This window comes from Penicillium daleae (assembly GCF_028827525.1).
Source record: "Penicillium daleae strain IBT 16125 chromosome Unknown utg000002l_segment0_segment0, whole genome shotgun sequence".
Classification (NCBI taxonomy): Eukaryota; Fungi; Ascomycota; class Eurotiomycetes; order Eurotiales; family Aspergillaceae; genus Penicillium; species Penicillium daleae.
This window is the reverse complement of record NW_026623150.1, coordinates 5,545,801-5,567,031: the sequence shown is the minus strand read 5'-3', so window position 1 is coordinate 5,567,031 and position 21,231 is coordinate 5,545,801. Positions and strand designations below refer to the sequence as shown.

Genomic DNA, 21,231 nt, shown 5'->3' with positions numbered 1-21,231 from the left:
TCCTACTACTGTATATCTACCGGCTTTTTTATCGGATTGACGGCCTTGCTTTTGGCGCAATTCCCGTAAGAAATTATACCTTCGAATTCCCATGCTCCAGCCTTGTTCTGCTGACTATGTTGTTCTTCGAGCCACACCTGCTTCGCCGTAATTGGTTAAAGGATTGTTGTCTAGTTTACTGCGTTTTAAAATTTAACAGCAGTTCAGGCAGAATAGGCAAAGTTTACCCGCTATACGAAATCTTCAAGCAGCGACAGACATTTTCAATTCTACTCAGCTTGAGTAAAACAACCTTAGACTCATTTGCCCCATGATGGGTTGGAGTGTAATTCGATTGTGGTGTTTAATTACGTTGATTCTATGTTGTCCTAGCTCAATTCCATAGCCAATTGTTGGCTTAGAATAAACAAAAGACTTCGCTGCCAAAATAATATTCGGACGGGGAAGTTCAACACGCTGCTTACTCCTCCATTTAATTTGCCTCCTTTGTTGTGAGTTTTGTTTCATACACTCAGAGGCCTGTTACCCAAAATCTTCTCCAGAGACTGTCGAAGCTCGCAGTAGGAAAAGAGAGAATGCTCCTAGGAGCATTAAATCTACGATAAGTGCAATTGGCCACTTGAACGATATTCAGTAATACATCCTGCTTGCAATGGGGAAGATCGCCAAAGAAGTGGCAAATTTACGACGGCCACCCTTTGTTGGTGGGAAAGGAGATGTTCTCTAAAAGGGAAAAGCCGTACGGGGGGGACCAGGTTAGCGTGTCGCGTTTTATTAGGCCTGCTTGCTAGATCGCCTCTCGTTGGAGGAGATTAGTAAGCAAACCGGGATGCTCGAGTCAGTGATCAGATCAAATTGGTCATGGCAGGCTCAGTGAGCGAATCAGTGTGCTTACATAATGATCACTGAGCGGCTCAGGCAGATCAGGGACGTGCTCAATTCTACGCAGTGAGCAAAAGCGGCGAGCGGGTGAGCACTAGAACGGAAGGGGAACGCCAAGCCTTGCCGGACAAAATCCGGTGTATATGTATTCGTATGGTTGACCTTATTGACTGTCACTTTCCAGCTACCTCATTTGCTGATAGAGCTCTCATTAATAGGGACGATCAAGATTGTAGATCTCTCAGGGCAAAGTGATACCTACCTTCAAAAATCCAACTATGTGCTTATTATCCTACACGTACTAGCCAGGTAGACCTTCTACTATGACCAGTAGTATATGTCACACGCTGTACGCCTACGAGTGCCGACTCGGCTGGTATTGCCTCGTTTGCCCTGCTTTTCTGCTTCTTTTGCTTCACTTGGTATTCATCGTCAGCACTGATTATCATCGGTACCTGAGCAATCTTACCGGACCAGTGGTCATCGGTTTCCCTCTGGGTACCTGTTAGATGCTATTGTAGCTTCAACCCTTTTAAGTTGTCGTCGTCTCGTTAGAGCTAAATCCGGCCTGGCCCTATTCTTTGCGCTAAGTAAAGCAGTTATTTTGCCAGTTCAACATCGTTTCCTATTATCGTGTTGTTGATCCTTAGTATAGTAGCAATCTTGTTAATTCGTCGTCGTTGTGACATTCTAAGTCTGGGAATACCTTCATTCTGCAGGGTTGGTGCCTGAGAAATCTGTTTAGGGGTTTAGGCTGTATACTTAGTACTTTGAGTTCTCTCGTTCTGGCTGATTCCTTTTCTTCTCTTTCTTTTCCTGTTAGCACCAAATTAATCTGTTTCTTTCGATTAGCCCGTGCCAGTTGCGTCCTCACATCCACCAAAGTAAGTGGTTAATATAGACAGATTAGATATCAACAAGACGATTGTGACCGGGGTGAACTGACCTCTCTAACTTAGGTACGATAAGTCATCGAGCATTAACTCATTCACTAACAGCAATCGTAGATTAACTGGCTCAATGCCTCTCTCTAGCAGCAGACACAGGAGATCGCCTAGATCACGAGCCAGCACACGCAGTCACAGGCCATTAAGCCTAGGTACTATGATCAGACCTAGAACCCAGAGAGACAGTACTATGAATAGCTACGGTGTACCCCCAAAGGATGAAACATGATCCTCCCATGGTTAAGCACCCTAAAACCTTTCCAGTCGTGCACTGGCGCAGGGTTGAGTGTTCAGTGTTTAGGCCTGAAACGAGTGGGGGGAATGCTGAAATCGACCCCTTGATCCACCATGTCCGATACACTGACTTGGACATCCTGTCGGCCCGTCCTTCCTCCTGCTACAAAACCATCCTCTCCTGTTGATTCATCCCTTTCTTCATCTGATCTGTCACTTCTTTGCCATCCGTTCTCGACTAGGAACTACTTTTTCCTTGTGGTTCGGGAGTGGAGATTCCACCCAGTACGGTACCTTGTGCCTATCTCGATAACGCCCGATCTCGACCCTCCCCAAAAAGCTCAGACACCCGGTAGCTGGCACCGCAGTTCTTCCCCTCATTCCAATCCAGCCTGACGGGGGATTGAACACCGGGGGTACAGTACCAGGACCTCTATTGTGCTACACGGTCAGTCATCCTGCATCGACAAGTTCCTCGACTATTATTAAGGTCGTGGGACTTCCCCGACTTGCCCCTCTCAGCCCTGTCCGGGACTGCTCCCCCATCTCCGGCGCGACGAGCGACCAAGCTAGCGACCACAATCAAAGAAATTTCACCGGCACCGGTTACTGAACAAGTACCAGGGACTTCCGAGACTATGTGTTGAACGATCCCCCGCACCCCTTCGATAGCTCTCCGATCGGTCGACCCTGGTGTGAAGAGAGGACAAGGACAGGCGGAGGAAAGGGCGTGATCGCAACCCATTCGCAGAAGGGATTCCCAGGAGACAACGACGAAGCCAACGGCAACGCGCGACGACTTCAATCATGTTGGCTTCCAAGCCTCAATACTCCGCTCCGCTGGGCTCGTCCAACTCCCAGAATTCCGCGACGGCCTACCATGCGAGCCCACAGCGTCCGCTGACGGCCACAAAAGTACAAGATGGAGTTGGATACAGCAGCCCGACCAAGTCGGAATTCTCCGAGGGCCAGGACGAACTCTCGGCTGTTCGGTAAGGGCGTCACCCAAGGTGGGGATATGCGGACAGGATTTGTAGGATGCTGATGATATGAATCCAGGGCTTGGGATGAGAAGAAGGTGGTCGCGTGGCTGCATAGTATCAAATGCGGCCAATATGAGTCGATCTTCAGAGGTGATTACATCTCCCTGGCTTTGGGTATGGAGTGTTGATGGACGCTGACATCGCGCAGCCAATAATTTCAATGGAGACAACCTCATCGATTGCGACCAGAAGATCTTGCAGGAAATGGGGATCAAGAAAGTCGGCGACCGAGTACGCATCTTTGTGGCCATCAAGCAGCTGCGGAATAAGGCCATGATCAACCCAAGGCAAAAGAACATGGTTCGTTCGCCAAACCCCCTCCTCGGCCTCCCTGACAATCACTAATGCTGCTCACTGTAGAATACCCTTGCTGCGCTAGAAGCAGCCGCCTTATCCACTGATCACTCACGCCTATCGTCGATCCGTCTTCCCAACAGGCGTATGTCCCAGCTGATGGAGGATGGTCTTGGCTATTCGGGTAAATCACCAACTCAGCCGGCATCTCCCCCAGGGGGCGACTGGCGCAAGGATACTTATTTCAACCATCCGTCCTCTGGTGGCTCGGGATCCGGCCGTAACCCCAGTACGCCCAGTGATGGCGGCCGGGGGAGCTCACATCCGCGCAATCCTAGCATCGATGGCCTTACCATGGGGCCTCTCCCACCTAATTCTCCTGTGATCCGCGTCATCTACACTGGTGGCCAGACCAAAGTTCTCGATATTCGGCACTGCAAGACTCCGGACGAAGTGATTCTCTGTGTCCTCAAGAAGTTGCAGCTCCCAGAACACCAATATCGAAACTACTGCTTCTATGTCCTGGATGGCCTGGACCCGGATCTGTCAAACTGCAGGCGGTTGACGGAGACCGAGCTCATGGAGATCTGCGACGGCCATAATAAATCCGAGCGGGGACGCTTGATCTTGCGAAAGATTCATGCTGGCGAACCAGACGTTGATGAGCTTCGCCGCGCATCCCAGCTCGCTTTCGACGAGAGTCAGGTCACGCATCAGAATGCTCTGAATAAATCCAATCCTCGCCAGAAGCACAAGATTCAACAGCTTACTGGCGAGTCCTGGAATGTCATTAATACTAAACAGCCGCTGTCCCCAGTGGGCCCTCGCCATCGTCCATCCGTTTCAAGCGATCAAGATCAGCCATCGCCTGATCCTGATCGCAGCCATGTTGCTACTAAGCTTCGGTCTTTCTTCGGACAGAGACCTCCAAGCGAGATGATTATCCACGAGCTCCAGTCTTTCTTCCCCAGTCACGACAGGGAAGATATCGCAAAGACGATGCGGAGATCTCAACGTCTCAGTCGTGCCGCCAGCCGCCTCAGTGTTGTTAGTAACTACAGTGTCGCGTCAAGTCTGAAAGATGCTCCTCCTCTCCCCCCATTGCCTCCCATTCCTCCGATGCCCAACATTGCCGATACTTGGTTCCAACCGCAAGGTGGAGCACAGGCTGCCCGTGCTTCACGGCCACTTTCTATTTCCAAATTCAACTTGCCTCAAGCTTCGTATCGGGATTCAATTGCGTCGAGCTCTCTCCAACCGCTGCAGGAAGAGTCTCCCACCGAGCCCAACCGCAAGTCTTATGTCTCCTTTGACAGTGGCTCGGACGAACCGAATCTGTCGCGTCAGAGTATGATTGATGAAAGCGTCAGTGTCATTGCTACCGACGGTGGTTCCTCCAATGATCGACTTAGTGTGCTTGTTGCGGACGAAGGCGAAGAAGACGACGCAAACCTGATGAGCGACTTCCTGGCTGGTAACAACTTTGCACCAAAGAACTGGATGAAGGGATCTCTCATCGGCGAGGGTTCCTTTGGCAGCGTCTTCCTGGCTCTCCACGCCATCACTGGCGAGCTCATGGCCGTGAAGCAGGTCGAGATTCCATCGGCCACGAAGGGCACGGAATTCGACCAGCGCAAGAACAACATGGTTACTGCACTGAAGCACGAGATTGAGCTCCTGCAGGGAATGCACCACCCTAACATCGTGCAGTACCTCGGCACATCGACTGATGACCAGTATCTGAACATTTTCCTCGAGTACGTCCCCGGTGGCTCCATCGCTACCATGCTCAAGCAGTACAACACCTTCCAAGAACCGCTGGTCAAGAACTTTGTCCGGCAAATCCTGGCAGGTCTCTCCTACTTGCACAGCCAAGACATCATCCACCGCGACATCAAGGGCGCCAACATCCTCGTCGACAACAAGGGCGGCGTCAAAATCTCCGATTTCGGTATCTCCAAGCGCGTCGAAGCCTCCACCGTCCTCGGCTCCCGCGCCAGCAGTGGTGGCGGCGGCCACCTGCACCGTCCCTCTCTCCAAGGCAGTGTCTACTGGATGGCTCCCGAAGTCGTCCGACAAACCGCACACACGAAGAAGGCCGATATCTGGAGTTTGGGCTGTTTGGTCGTGGAGATGTTCATCGGCGCCCACCCCTTCCCAGACTGCAGTCAATTGCAGGCTATTTTTGCTATTGGTAGTAACCAGGCTCGTCCACCTGCGCCGGAACATGCCAGTCCCGAAGCAGTCGAGTTCCTCGATATGACCTTCCAGCTTGACTATGAGAAGCGGCCTACTGCAGATGAGTTGCTGAAGTGCAAGTTCCTGGCTGCGCCTATCGCGTAGACGGATGCACGTGGTATAGCCTGCTGCGCTTTTGTTTCTATTCTGGAGTCTGTATAATGATTCTACTCATGTATTATGTGATGTGTTTTGGGGGTTGAGTGTGGTACGGGTGTTTTTACCTGGCTATTCACCTCCTTTTTCGGTAATGATGCGACAGTTTTTGATATCGGCGCCTTTCCTTGGGGTTACAACTTACGATCCACTTTAGAAACAAAATGAATGGGGCTCACGAGTCATGTACCGAGACTACCACAACATCTCATTGTAAACCGTGCTTTATCTAGATAGTATGATATCTTGGTCTTGCACTTTTGGCCATGTTTTTTTTGTAGAATTGATTCGCTCGAAATAGAATGATAGTAAATGGAGATAATACACATGTTTGGTGAATCGCAGTGACCACTATGCTGGTCACCTCTAAAGTTACAGGTTGTATAGGGACACAACGCCCTGGGGTTGGTATAAGTTGAGAAACCGAGCCAACATTAGAAGGATACAGTCCCCGTACTTGCGCTTAGTGCACGATCTTTCCGTAGAAAGGAATGCCCATAGCGCTGAGCAGGAGACGGGCATCCTTGTCGGACTTGGCGGTGGTGTGGAGGGTGATGTGGCAACCAGGGATCATCTTGGGAGGGTACCTTTTCAAATCGCATTAGAACCAAGACACTCCATGATGATAGCGTATCAAAAGTGTCAAAATAAGGGCCGCAACTCACATATCATAGTTGACCTCAATCTCAGGGAACAAGGCAACATGCTCCGGTTCCAGACCGAAGGTGATATTACCACTGCTATCACCACTGCTCCCCTTGACACCAGGCCAATCCTTGATGCGAGGCAAAACCACGTCAATCAACTTGCCAAGGAAGTGATACATAGTCTCACCATGCATCTCCGCCTTGACAGCAACCGTATCACGGCCAGGAGCAATACTCCACGTAGCAACGCTAGCCTTGGACTTGAACGTCTCAACACGCACATTCGAGACAGCCTGCACCGCCATACCAGCCACATGCAGCCAGCCAGAGTTCTCCTGCGCGGCACCCTTCACATAACTGTGGACCGTGATGCGCTCAATCTCGGGGATGTTATTGAACTTGATCGGCTTGCGGAGCAGTCGCAGGACGTCGCCGCCACGGGGTCCGCGAAGGGGTCGGTTCTTGTGGTATGGGGAGCTGTCATCCCACTCGCGCAGACGGGGTGCCTTGGACGGTGGCTTGAAGCCTGGCGGTGTGTGCACGTAGCATAGGGTGAGGATGTCGGATGCGACGGTTGAGTTGTAGGTTTGCTGGGCGCGCGGGAGGGAGAAGGGGCCTGGGACGAAGAGGCGCGAGGACGGGTCGGAAGGGGGAGGAGGCTGGTGAGGGTGGAGAGGACCGCGGTCGTACTTAGGAGAACGGAACTGGTATCTAGGATAGAGATGGCGGCGTCAATTGCTCGTTCTTTTGCGGTGGAGTCTCCGCCGTCTATTGTGCACGACAAGGCACGCCGACGAAGAGTTAGACGAGATGACCTACCGAGAGCGAGGGAGCTGAGTCTTGCGACCCTTGGCCCGGGTCACGGGGTCGAAGGCTTTGGCGGCAGCCTCCGGCACAGGGGTGGTCAAGGACGACGCGGTTTCCAGCTCGTCCAGCTGGTCCGACAGACGCCTGGATGGAGCCTCATCGGAGGCATTGCGGCGGCCCAAAAAGGCCTGCTGGCGAGCGGAAGGCACAAAGGCCCTGGGCACTGCCCGTGCCAGGTATCTTGATGATTCCCTGACAGCCATTCTGCAAGCAATGGCAATGTGGTAGAGTTCGGGATCGGAGTTTATCCAACTGTACAGCGGCCGAAAATTGTTTGCAACGGAGCGGAGGGTCACGTGGTAATGCTGTTGCCCGAATATTCAGGCGACAAGGCACCCGCGGACTCAAACTATATCCTTCTGCAAGTAGACTTGTCAACCATCAAACCCACGATACACCCACCATGATGTCCTGGACTACTGATTTTCGAATACGAATGCATTCTATATCCTAAGAGAATCTCAATTGAATATGAAATATGGTCCATGACCCCGCCGGATGGTTTTTCGATCTGCCATCCTCAAGTATTCTCGACAATATTGAATGCAAGTTAATAAGGGAGACTACAAGCAACTTATAGGCAGGCCCTACTACTTTTCTATCTTCTGAATTGTCTATTAGATCCCTTTACTGCCTGCAAGATGGCCCCACGCTCGATACTTGCCATTGAGTCATGTTTGGGGGATCAAGGTCACGTGCAGTATATAGCCGCCTTACAACCCTGGCGACCAACTCTGTCGCCTTATAGATCAGGCGACAATTTCCAGCGGCCAAGACCAATGCCCCGCGGAGAGCGATAAAGTAAGAGATCAACAGATTAGCTTCATCTCGATCAATGTCGCTCTTTTTCCTGTTTACCACTCTCTCATTCCCTGGCTGCTTCTCCTTGAACACTCCATCACAGTTGCACCTTGCCTCGTGCTACCATCAGCAGTCTATCCTTCAAGCAGATGACATGCCCATGTGCTTTTCTGAAATCCTGCAGCCTCAACTAAGCTCTCAGACCTAGAGCTCCTTTTCCCCCGCATGCTTCCCTTCGTTCGGACACCCACTCCCCAGATCAACTCCCCCTTTCCACTGCACATTATTCAACCATGAGCGGTATTCATCGCTTCCTTACCCGCCGTGACCGGCCGAAAGGTGCTGGCCGACATGCCAGAGACGAGGTATGTGTCCCTTCATCTCTTACATCCCCGCCGGTCTCTTTTTTGGCTTCGGGGTTGAGTTTACTCATTCGCATACGTTACAGAACCCGACTGGCCCTGTGCTACCTCTGCTACGAGGCTTCTTCGTTTCGCAGCCGAATAAAGAAGATAGCATAGACCATGAAAAGAAGGTATGTCTGCTGGTCTCACGGTCGCTGAATGAAAAGTAGACACTGACAGACTTGATATATTCTTAGGTCAAACTGGTTGAAGCCCACCTTCGCTCCCTCGGTTACAGTACACTAGAGGAGGAGCATGTTAGACATGCCCTAAAGAATGCCAAGGACGATGTCGAGAAGGCAATCAGCCTCCTGCTCTTGCTCGAAGACTCGGTTGAGGGAATCATTCGACCTTACACGCCCAAAATCAAGTTACTTGGCGCTGAGAACCGGCAGGGTGTCACCTGTTTTCTGGACTCGTTACTCTTCGCCATGTTCGCACGTCTCGACTGCTTTGAAGCGATGTTGTATAAATCGTTCAATGATGAACCCCGCAGAAAACTGGCTATCCTGCTGAGATTCTGGGTCAATCTTCTTCGAGCCGGGAAGTTGATCACCACCGATATCGTAAGTATTCTCTTACATTCAAGAGCCTTTGAGCTACTTATCAATGTCATGAACTTGAACTAAATGAAGTACAACAGACCCAGCATGTTCAGGAAGCCCTGGCAGAATGTGGATGGGAAGATGCAGCCAGAGTGCAACAGCAAGATGCCTCCGAGGCATTTACTTTCATCACCGGCACACTTGAGCTACCCCTTCTCACCCTCAAGATGGACATCTATCATACCGGCAAAGAAGACGTGAGTGACGACCACAAATTCATCAACGAGCGACTTCTCGAGGTGGGTATTCCGCCCGAGCCAGCGGATGGCCATACCATCACTCTCGAAGATTGCCTGGAAGCCTACTTCAACAATCGCATTGAAGTAAAGCGATATCTAGAGAGGCGCAACACAATGAGCTCCTCCAGATCTCGATCTGTCGATTCGCTTTCCATCTCCAAGGGCTTCACTGCACATGTCGAAGAAGTCGAGACAACCCCGGTACAGTCCCCGGCCCAGTACACCTCGCCTTTTACCGAGAAGTCAAACCCATGGTCATCAATCTCGGGACCGGCCGATCTCCAGGGCTCACGAATGCCCGGCCGGCGTGACAGCATTGTCCGTGAAAGGTTCATCCCGGATACAAGCGACGAGCAGACGGGTGGTGGAGATTTTTCTACAAAAGAGCAACCACGGAGGGGCGTCCTTAGGAAGGAAGTGATGATGCCCGCGTGGCAATTCTTCAGCCTCATCCGTAAGTTCCCGTGAACCATTTCCAAATATGTTTTGATTCGGCTAACAACCAATTTTCCCCTACAGCTTGGTTCACCGAGAACACACCCACGAATGACGCGCAAGTGGCAGCGCATTTCTCGTCACAACGGCCTATCCTCGGTGTGTGCCTGAAGCGTTACTCCTTCACACCGAGTGGGAAAGCTGTCCGTCTCAACACATACATCGATATCCCTATTGAGATCGGACTCCCGCATTTCATCCAAGATGATAATATGGATGCAAATGCTCCCCTGTTTGGGAGTTTCAAGCTTTCCTTACAGGCCGTGGTCTGTCACCGTGGAACCTCGGTGGATTCGGGCCACTACATTGCCCTGGTTCGTGGCACCAGCCCCAACGCCGCCCCGCCCAGCTCTGGGGGCCTCAGCACCGAGACCCCTAAGCACTGGATGCGGTTTGACGACCTTGCTTCTGAGAGAATAACTCTCATCGATATCGAGGACGCGCTGAGAACAGAGTCACCTTATCTCTTGTTCTATCAGATCCTCCCGATTGACCAGGATGCCTCCCTGGCCAACATCTCGAAGAAGCCGTCATCTCTCGCATCCGATACCACACTCGACGTCGATATGGGCGATGTGTATCGAAAGCTGTCTGGCCTAGCGGTTGACACGGATGGTAGCACCACCGAAGATGTCACCTCAGCTAGGCCTAGCTTCGAGATCACTAGCCCGGACAACACCACTCAGCCACTTGTGAACACTGAGCGACGTTTGAGCGTGGTATTCTCAGATCCACCCCTCACTGGGCCTCCCCGTTCAATGCCGTCAATGTCACCACGCTTGATGCCCATGGAAGGAGAGGGTACCAGGGGGTCATTCAGTTTCTCTCGGCGTGGTTCTCGTACCACCAAGAGCAATTCTGGTAGTCGCGCAGGAAGTCAGCCCGGCGACAACCGAATTAGCTCAACCTTCTCTCGCTTCACTGGTCGTCTGAGCCGAGACAAGATGACAAGTGATGGAGAAAGTGAGGCGGGTGAGTCCGCCATTGAAACTGATGATGTCGGGGCCGACGACATCAACCTGGGGCCGGCCAGGTTGGAGTCGAAGGACAAACCCGGCAGGGCTCGCGGGCAAAGGGGCAGGTCGATGGGGAAGTCCAAGGAGAAATCCAAGGACAAGGGTCGAAAGCCGGACCGGGAATGTATTGTGATGTAATCACAACTGAGGATGGGACCCGTGGCCGAAGGAGGACGGAGGGAGGGAGAGGGAGAGAGGGGGGGGGGGGGGGGGGGGGGGTCCTTTTTTTACACCGCGCTTTGTGGAGTTTCGAGATACCCATGAAAGTCCTACAGGACTTCCATTTTTTTCACTTTATTTGTATGTTTCTCCCGGTTTCGGGCTTCATGTTTCATGACGAATGATACCCCCACCATGCATGAAGCGCAATGACAATTTCTCTCTTTTCCGTCACGAAAACATCACATTCATACCAATATCTCGTCGATCTATGCCCGGTGAGAGAGTCTAGTCCCTGGGGCCGAGTACCACCTCTGCGGCTGATACATAGGATCCTTCCTCTTCGATCTTCCCGTCAAGAACCGCTTCAGACGACTTGGTTCGAAGGGAAATGGAAGAAATCGGGTCATATCTTCGTATCCATCCTGCTTGCACTGTGGACACGGTCCATCGACACGCTTCTTCCCGCCCTTCTTTATAAACCGCCATATATCGCCGGGACTTGAAGTCTTTGGGTTAAGTGCCCCTAGCTGGTAGCCTCCGCAGGGCACTTGGTTAGAGCGTTTGAGGCCTTCGACACATCTCTCGAGCTTGGTAAGGAAGACATGGCCGCAGCTGAGACGGCCGGTATACTGATCGGCTTCGTATTTGCACATCGGTGGACTTGCCGCTTTATTTTCTCGATAGTTTGGTGATCTAAGTAGATGGAATATTGTGTCCAAGAGGAGTATTTTGTCTCGAGTTAATCTAGATGATGGGCAGGAATAGAAAGGTTGATGGTAGAGAGAGACGGAATCTGTCAAGAAGAGAGGCTTCTTATAAATTATGGTTGAAAGAGATAGTAAGTTCTTTAGTCATTTGTTAGTATACAAGCAGATAGCTACTCTCTTTGGCTCTGGCTATTGCGAAACCATCTCTCTGGCAGGAGTATCAGCCATGGTTATTTGTCTCTCTATTCGGCTATGTCAATATTGATAAAACGAAAAAGAACTGACACAGCTTTAGAGAAGCTATCGCACTGCCTAAAGTATGAAAGACTCGTAATGGCAATAGTAGGTAGATAGTAAAGCTCCATTGTCCATTGTTTTGAGTTGTACTCCATATCGTTTTTGTGAGCCTAGGTCATTCATCCCTTTCATCTACTACAGCTCTGCATGAGAAACCCCTAAATTTCACCCGCCATATATCTCAAATGAACAAAAATAGTTGAAAGAGACAACATCAACTATGCTCATAATTCTTATTTGAAGAGTCGAATTAACGCTTGGCCCAACACTGATATATGGCCCCTGCCTCGTTGCTGCCTCAGGCAGCGAAGCTCTCCGCATTCCCAGGCAGCTCCACGTCCCCCCTCCGTTGGTTGCTCTTCAAGCTCCTGAAAGCTCCGCCAACTCTGCCCTGAAGCCCAAGACGGTCGGCATGAGATAGCGACCAGTTTGCGCATCATGGCGCTGGACGGATCCAGCAGTTATGTGGCTCCGAACAATCTAACAGAGCCTTCGGACTCCCTGCCCATCTTCGATGTTCAGCGGGTGCAGCTCCAATTCCCGATCGCGGCGGACTTTGTAGCCGCTCAAGTCGCGAACAACGTGCTTATCTTGGCCTTGTCGACAGGCCGGATACTACGGATTGACCTTGATACCCCTGAAGACATTGATGGTACGGATACAATTCAAGCTATCCCCCGCCCGCACTGTTCGGAGCTGAGCTAATCGCGTCCATGTGCTGTAGATATCGACCTTCCAAAGAAGTCCTCGGAGATTGGTCTGATTCGACGCATGTTCCTTGACCCCTCTGCATCCCATCTGATCATCACCACCACTCTTGGCGAGAACTACTACCTCCATGCCCAGTCGCGCCAACCCAAGGTTTTGTCCCGATTGAAGGGCGTCTCCATCGAGAGTGTCGCTTGGAACCCGTCTCTCCCGACTGCATCGACACGCGAGATTCTTCTGGGTACAACCGATGGAAATGTGTATGAGACCTACATCGAACCGTCTACGGAGTTCTATCGGCGCGAGGAGAAGTATGTCACTGCAGTGTACAAGGTGCCGGACGCCTCTCCAGTCACAGGCGTCTGTGCCGATTTAGTCCCGTCGCGGCCTGATCAAAGACGGATTCTCGTTGCCACACACGCCAAATTGATACATTTCCTGGGTCGCACGGGGAGCGCCACCAAGCATGGACGAGATGGCGGTGGCTCCATTTATGCAGATCTTTTCCAACGTGAGACAGCCCTGATTCATGATATTTCCCATCCTTCAGGCTCCGCACCATCTGCCCTGGTGGTATCCTCCTCGAATGTGGGAGGACACCAGACAGAAGTTCTCACAGAGAAGGAATTTGCATGGCTGAGCGCCGAGGGTATTTACCATGGCCAGCTCTCATCCGAAAGCCCGTTCGACCACGCGAATATGCTTCCTCGCACAAAATTCCCCGCGTCCCAATCCGCACGAGGAGGGAAGAAGTTGATACAGGATCCGATTTCTGCGATGACTCTGACTCACTGGCATGTTCTGGCACTAGTCGATGGACGAGTGGTTGCCGTCAACCGCCTGAACGGAGAAGTTGTATATGATCAGGCTGTGTTGGAGCCTCGGCAAAGTTCGTTGGGTCTATTGACTGACCTCACGCAAAACACCTACTGGCTTTTCACCAGCAAAGGAATTTTCGAAGTTGTTGCCAATGATGAGGATCGAGATGTATGGAAGGTCTTCCTGAAAGAAAAGAAATTTGACGAAGCGCTTCAATTCTCTCACGGTCATGCGCAACGCGATGCTGTCTTGACGGCTTCGGGTGACTTTTTGGCTGAAAAGGGTAATTACCTCGAGGCTGCCAAAGTTTGGGGGAAGAGCAGTAAAGGCTTTGAGGAGGTCTGCCTGACAATGGTAGATAACAAGGAGTACGATGCTCTCCGAAAGTATCTTCTTTCTCAGCTTTCCACTTATAAGAAAGCATCCGTCATGCAACGGATCATGGTGGCTAGTTGGCTTGTGGAGCTCTTCATGTCTAAGCTGAACGCCCTGGACGACAGCATCGCGACCAAAGCAGAATTGACCGAGGGCGCCACTGAAGGCCAGGTACAGGACCAACTGGGTGACATGCGAGCCGAGTTTCAAGAATTTGTCTCCAGGCACAAGGCAGATCTGGACAAGAAGACGGTCTACGACATTATCAGCAGCCATGGCCGTGAACAAGAGTTACTCTTCTTTGCAACTGCTACCAACGACCACAACTACGTTTTGTCCTATTGGATTCAACGAGAGAAATGGTCGGAGGCACTGAACGTACTCCAGCGTCAGAGCGAGCCTGATGTATTCTACAAATACAGCAGCGTACTTATGACCCACGCGGCTACTGGGTTGGTTGAAATTCTGATGCGACAGACAAACCTTGATCCCGAACGGCTTATCCCTGCATTGTTGAATTATAACAAGACTGCCAGCGTCTCCCTCAACCAGAACCAAGCTGTTCGCTACCTTAACTTCATCATCGTCAACCATCCCAAACCCTCGGCAGCAGTTCATAATACACTCATCTCAATTCATGCCTCTAGCCCGTCAACCTCTGAAGCGGGGCTTCTCACTTATCTCCAATCGCAGCCCTCAACCCCTCCTCCATATGACGCGGACTTTGCTCTCCGACTCTGTATTCAGCACAAGCGGGTCCAGTCCTGCATCCACATTTACAGTGCCATGGGCCAGTACCTGCAAGCAGTCGAACTCGCCCTGGAGCACAACGACATCGAGCTCGCCGCTATCGTCGCAGATCGCCCCGAGGGTAACGACAAGCTTCGCAAGAAGCTGTGGCTCCTAGTAGCGGAGAAAAAGATCCGGCAGCCCGGCACAGGCATCAAGGATGCAATCGAGTTTCTCCGGCGTTGCGAGCTCCTTCACATTGAAGATCTCATTCCGTTCTTCCCGGACTTTGTCGTTATTGATGACTTCAAAGACGAAATTTGCACCGCTCTCGAGATCTACTCGCGCCACATTGATGAACTACGTCAGGAGATGGATAACTCGGCACAAACAGCCCACCAGATTCGGTCTGAGATCGCAGGTCTAGACACACGCTATGCGATTGTGGAGCCGGGCGAGAAATGCTGGATCTGCTCGCTGCCTCTGCTGAGCCGTCAGTTCTTTGTTTTCCCTTGTCAGCATGCCTTTCACAGTGACTGTCTGGGGAAAGAGGTGCTGGAAGGTGCGGGAGGCAAGAAGAAGTATATCCGAGATTTGCAGGCACAGATGGGCAATGGAGATATCTCTTCTGCGCGGAGGGAAGAGATTGTCAAGGAATTGGATGCGCTGGTTGCTGAAGCTTGGTATGTACTATTTTTCACAGTGTTTAGTCTGATACCCGCTTCCTGGTACTAATTCTCTTATAGCATCTTATGTGGTGATCATGCCATTAAACAGATCGACAAGCCATTCATCGCCGCCACGGAGACTACAGATGAGTGGGCTCTCTAATTACAGACATTGCCATTTGGGGATCTGTGTCAAGTTCTTACTGCGTTTCCGGTGTTATGTGCTACTATTAGCATATTGAGTTGATTCAGCATGCGTTGTCTCAATCTTGGGGAAGGCCACTCGTTGTTAATATTTGCAATACCCTTTTCTTTTCTCTTGTATGCTCGTCTACTCACAGCGATCAAGCTACGTAAATAGCAATGGTTTTAGAAGATCTTAGTTCTGAACCTCTTTCTCACTTGTAAGATGAAGTATGGTTGAGTAGTCGATACATTTTCGTTGAACGAAGCGAGGTCTACTAGATCGCTAGACCACCAAGTTACCGGGATGGCATGATACGCTTTTACCTCATTCTAATAGATTTCCCTATCCCCGCGTGTAGTGATCAGATCTACTTTCAATCTGTACTGTGGCCCTGCAACCTATCGGCTAAGGCCCTGAAGGTAGTTAAAGTAGCTAAGGCTCCGTTTGCGGAAATATTTGTCTGCTCAGGCTGTCTAGACATCTAGACTCGTATTAATTAGACCAAGCTAGCTCCTTTGCTACCAACGGTAACCTATCTTGCTAACTTTAACTGAGGTTATCATGGCTTTAAGTGCCTTTTATTGAAAACGCTTCCACTTGCGTCAGGCAGTATTATGAAATATATGATGGCATCTTGTGAAGAATCTATTAAGAGCTTACCCCTCTGGAAAGTTCTATTTAGTAGCCGCAATTCCCAGTTCCAAGTTCTTACTACCCAGGTCTGGTCAGATTCTCTAAAGCCAGCCTGAAAGATGCGGCCTATCATGACTGCAATGTATAACCAAACCGTTGGGCAAAAAGTCGAAATTCCAAGGGCTTTAGCAGTTGCTTCCAACTACATGGCACATGTTTAGCGAAACCTCGGACGGGATATATACCTACAGTAGCACGTCTCAATGAACATGATTCTCCTACCGTAAGTACAAGGGAATTGCCACAATTATCCACGAGGTTTACAATCCCTCTGTATTATTGAGAATCTGTTTGCCTATTGCCTTAACCTAGGAACCCCACATTTCTGAAATACTGACATGACCAAATGGACACAGTACCCGCACTCGACCCACGATCCACTGTAATACTTGTCGCTCTGCATGCAGTACATCGAAGACCAAAAAATAGCTCTGCGTAGCTCCAATCACAAGTGCAACGAGGTAACCCAAGTTCCAGTCGGTAGGCTTTTCGCTATAACTGCTAATCGTACGGAGTAAGTAGAAACAACTGGCGCCGGAACCCCACATCCTCTCTTCTCGTTGGCTGCCGCCCGTTTCAAAGCCGTCTCAACATCATTCCACGTATGCTGCTGGTGTACGTACTGTAGTTAGAACAGCCCACCGCTGCCATCATACTTGTGGTCCACTGCGCGAGAATAATGAATTACAAATGAAACACAGAGAGTAGCCCCCTAGCACCCGCCATCGGCTCCGTCATTCTGATACTGGATGTACTACTACAGGCCACAGAATGACGTTGACGGGGCAGGGGGAGGGGAATGTGGTGGGCGAGTATGGAGCATGCAACTGTATCCCAGCCGGTGGCAAATCGCGCTGCAGACGGTAACCGCCGGCCCCGGAAGAGAGCACGACAGAGAGTAGTCAGGAGTGGTTGACAGTACTTTTTTGTATGCTTTTGTATGTCTGCGTATGAGTACACTATGTATGTATGCATAGAAATGGCTGCTGTGGTACACTCTGGAGGAATAGTTAACTATGAGACGAGGTACATAGATTTGAAGGGTTGATTCCGTTGGGATGGCGACGAGTCGCAGGGTACTACATACTACAGTTGCTATAGTATGTAGCATACACTGTACCTCACGTGCTCTCGACAATGTGTGTTCGGAGTACTCCGTATCCTCTTTTCAAGATCGAGGGGTCATGCCACTGCTTGCAGATTTGTTGCCGTGTTGACTTGGCAACCGTTAAAACACAAACCCGACCTATCATACAGTAACATGAGGCAGAGAGTTCTCGGATCGTGCAAGGGTCTGGAAAAACAATCTTTCTCTGCTTTTCTGTCGCGAGTTGCTAAGGACTCTTGTGGCCACGCGCCGACTTGCCTTGGATAATTTACGTGCTTCTCTACTCTAGCGGGACTGTACGACCACAACAGGTTGAAACCTCAGGCAAGTAATTATGTATTCTTGGTTTCTCAAAGAGGTGTTGCATATGATGTAAATTCCAGCGGCTATTGCGATCTTTTCTTAGTCTCTACATGGTATATTTAGTTACCCCGGTCTATAACTGCTAGAGTTATACATCTGGTAGAGAGTCATCCATCTAACGTGTGTACAGCCTCAGCACTCCAGACCAAAGCCAAGCGTAAACTGTCCAAGCAACGCTCTGATCTCTTCGGCTAGAATCAGCTAGAATCTCCACAACCGTCACACCCATATGGATGTCATGATCTATCAACTCTCCACCAACGGGCGCCAGCGACGGTGAAATTGAGCCACCGAGGTCTACCTCAGAACTTCCAGGTCTCCACCCATAATATAATTCATCCTGCTGCCGAGCTGGAAATTGGAAAGATTTTATGATAGATTGGGGGTTATTTGGGGGGATAAGACCGTCCTGGTATCTCTCAGTGCCCTCTACTAGATTGACAATGAGAACATAAAGTAGAGAGTCATGGAGAGAGAGATTGTTGAGACTCAAGAGAGTAAACAAAGAAGTAACCATAGAGGCAATAAACTAACCATGCATGAACCAACCACGCACTACAACACTAAGCGGCAATCCCTCCGTCTTACTGCACTACTGTATATACTGTACAGCACCTCCATCAACCTTCTTTGCCACTCTACTCTATAGAATGAGACTCTCGAGTCAGGGACCAACCTTCCCCTGGCCTGAGGCCACCACGATCTCCCTTGCGTTAATTTCGATTCCAACTCAGCCTGCAGTGACGGGTTTGAATCCGGAGAAAAAAAGTGACCTACGGGAGACAGGATTCATGGCATACATTGTCCTACCTTCGTACGACGTACATACCTATCGACATGGTACATAGACCTGCTTACGGTACTGGACAGATGGTACATGCTGCAGTATGCACAGCTGCTGGACGTATCTTGCGTCTTGCATTCCCCCGGCAGTCAACACAAACTCGGTTCAAGCCAGGCAGGTCCTGCCTCGCCCAGCTCAACATCAACCATTCCCACTTTCGGAGCTGTACGTCAACCAGGTTCGCATCGTGCACCAATAGACCTGTGCCCCAGCCAGCCATCTTACCCGTCATCCAGCCCCCCGGTAGATGGAATATTGCCGGGAAATTACTCGTTAGACTGTCTGATCTCTCCTTACTGATCAACAGAGACCCAGCGAAGGCCATGGAAACACCTTCTCCGTATCAAGGCTGGGGCACGGGGCACGAGACCCTGGCAACGGCCCTCCAAAAATGAACAGGACGGGGATTTCAGCCCCTCCGCCGCCCCCTGGATAAACACTCCATCATTGTGACCATCCACATCAGACACGTATAGTAGAACGAGAAGGGGGGATGGTGGGAGATCGCTACTGCCATAACCGTTGGGGGAAACCACCAAACCAATAGTGTCGCTAGGGAATTTCCCAAAAACCGAAGCCCCAAAAAGCCAATTCTCAAGATGAACCCCGCATATCAATCACCAGACCGATCATCCCCCTAAATTCCTGTTGAATTGATTGTTGTCATGACCATTATCAACGTTATTGTTTACCAGTTTACCCCGTACTCTGTCAAGGGGGTGGTCGGTCGAACCAAAAATCTGGGGAAACGCGGCCCCAGTCAGCTGGTTAGACCCAATGATGGCATATGTGGATATGTGGTTAACTCGTTTAGTGCAAGAATACGCCAGGCTAGACTCGATAGAGATGGGTTCTCCTCCCATTCTACCATAATACCATGCCCGAGTTGGATCTGATGCGGGGGTCAGAGCGACGCACGCGACCAGTAGGGACTGCGCCCGATCTCGCTTGGCTCGAGCGGTTGGGGAGGAAAAAGGGGGCTAGTGAGTTTGTACGAACATGGTTAATTAGGAAGAGAGAACAGATAAGCTGGTGATCTCATACTTATCTCGAGGTGCAGATGGTGATATCTTGTCAGCTCCTCCGGTAGAATTCTGACTAACCGGTCCAATAGTAATATGCCCCTAACAATTCAACCCGAGTCGATACGAATGATACGACGTATCTCTCCTCGAGAGCGGAATTTGTACCACTACTACAGTACTATAACTAACTACATGTCCCCCTCTTACCAACCTTCCTTCTGTCCCCCTTATCATTGGCCTGTCTCAACAGACTTCCCATTATCGGCAACCACCCGTGGCTCTGGCACATACCGACCGAGCCAGCCCTCCTCTCGCCCCCTTGCCATGATTCACGGACTCGACTGGTTTTTAGGGCATTCGTCCATACCATCATTGAAAAAAAAGACACCCAGACGGCATGGCGATCGTGCGGGGTAGCCCTGATAGGCCCAATATTGGGTGATAAGGACGCGTCCACGGTTGACGCGACCCGAGAGCTTGCCAGACTTGGCTCACTAATAGCAGTGTCCCATGCGGATAAGACTGCCTGGAACGGCAGAGGACTCGCAAGTCACGTAGAAGATAGAGTTTTGCCAATACAAATTAAAGTGGTTGATGTGATTTAGTTATCGATCATCGACTTATCCGATCCTATCAGGCCTGTTATCTCGGGCCTACCGGATCCGAGGGGCTTATCGTGAGTGGCAACTGGCAACTGGCCAGTTGGTATGTTTATGTGGTGATTCTTTCGTACGGGAAGGATCGAATGTACTGTACGGAGTACTGTCGAAGACAACGGACCAGGATAGCCCCGGAGTCTATTTCCACGGGCCATCCTGGATATACTCTGATGGTCTGATAAGAGGGCTGATTATCAGGACGGGATCCACGCTTTCCCGCTGTAGCAGGTAGATCGATTGCCTTGACGGGGGATACTACGGAATGTACGGAGTTATATTGTGAGTAACTAATGGTGCTACTACAGCACTACGGAGTATAATGGCCCCCAGTGAGCATCCATTGGCGTTGAATAACGTCCCAAACTGTCGGGAACTAGGACACGAAGGGGCCAAATAGGAAGTGTTTATGAAGAACATGCTGTGGTAAATATGGGGACACGTTGCACCTTGCTATCTCATACGATGATCAGGATCATCATGAGGGCAGAGAGGCATTACGTTTACCATATTTACCAAAAATTAGCTATATTTTTTTTATCATGAGTAGGCCCAATCAATCATCTTCAACAATATGATATGATTGTGTGGCCTAGATACGCCATCGGAGGACGACGTTGCAGTTCGTCTATCCTGAACTTTTGCTGGTCGCAGGCAACAGCTACGAGTTCGGCAGTTCACCCAAGGTTCAGAATTGGGCGGATATTCGGGTATCCTACCGTGTCCGGCGTTGTGCAGGAGATGCAAATGGTTATACATAGTTATGTATCCCTTATGACGAAACATTGCAGCCATGGATTCGCTCGTCTTCATCCGTGTATATCCTTACTACGATACACAGTAGAAGGAACAATGAACGAATAGATTATTGATCCGATACATGAGACCTACCTACAATACAGTAAGAACTAACGGCGAACAGCCGACAACATAGAGGGGAAGGAGGACCAGATCAAAAGCTGAGCCGTGCACGATGAGGGCATATCCCTCCATCCCTGCAATATATTGCGTGGGATCTGCCG

General features: G+C 50.5%; 4 protein-coding genes across 4 annotated transcripts; 3 read left to right on the top strand and 1 right to left on the bottom strand.

Annotated features, from left to right (window-relative positions):
• Nucleotides 1-2,870: 2,870 nt before the first annotated feature.
• On the top strand, nucleotides 2,871-5,743 carry N7458_002891 (STE11 family mitogen-activated protein kinase kinase kinase; the record flags this gene model as incomplete). Its single annotated transcript, XM_056906274.1, has 4 exons — nucleotides 2,871-3,055; nucleotides 3,123-3,196; nucleotides 3,255-3,406; nucleotides 3,467-5,743. 4 exons carry the CDS (start codon nucleotides 2,871-2,873, stop codon nucleotides 5,741-5,743), a joined length of 2,688 nt encoding a protein of 895 aa, XP_056770381.1.
• Nucleotides 5,744-6,257: 514 nt separating this feature from the next.
• On the bottom strand, nucleotides 6,258-7,511 carry N7458_002890 (mitochondrial 54S ribosomal protein uL5m; the record flags this gene model as incomplete). Its single annotated transcript, XM_056906273.1, has 3 exons — nucleotides 6,258-6,381; nucleotides 6,460-7,152; nucleotides 7,261-7,511. The coding sequence occupies 3 exons, from the start codon at nucleotides 7,509-7,511 to the stop codon at nucleotides 6,258-6,260; spliced, it is 1,068 nt and encodes a 355-aa protein (XP_056770380.1).
• Nucleotides 7,512-8,402: 891 nt separating this feature from the next.
• On the top strand, nucleotides 8,403-11,006 carry N7458_002889 (ubiquitin C-terminal hydrolase family protein; the record flags this gene model as incomplete). The annotated part of the gene is made up of 5 exons (XM_056906272.1): nucleotides 8,403-8,474; nucleotides 8,558-8,644; nucleotides 8,711-9,079; nucleotides 9,157-9,811; nucleotides 9,877-11,006. 5 exons carry the CDS (start codon nucleotides 8,403-8,405, stop codon nucleotides 11,004-11,006), a joined length of 2,313 nt encoding a protein of 770 aa, XP_056770379.1.
• A 1,466-nt stretch (nucleotides 11,007-12,472) lies between these two features.
• N7458_002888 (vacuolar protein sorting protein DigA) lies at nucleotides 12,473-15,496 on the top strand (the record flags this gene model as incomplete). The annotated part of the gene is made up of 3 exons (XM_056906271.1): nucleotides 12,473-12,686; nucleotides 12,759-15,348; nucleotides 15,412-15,496. The coding sequence occupies 3 exons, from the start codon at nucleotides 12,473-12,475 to the stop codon at nucleotides 15,494-15,496; spliced, it is 2,889 nt and encodes a 962-aa protein (XP_056770378.1).
• Nucleotides 15,497-21,231: the final 5,735 nt, after the last annotated feature.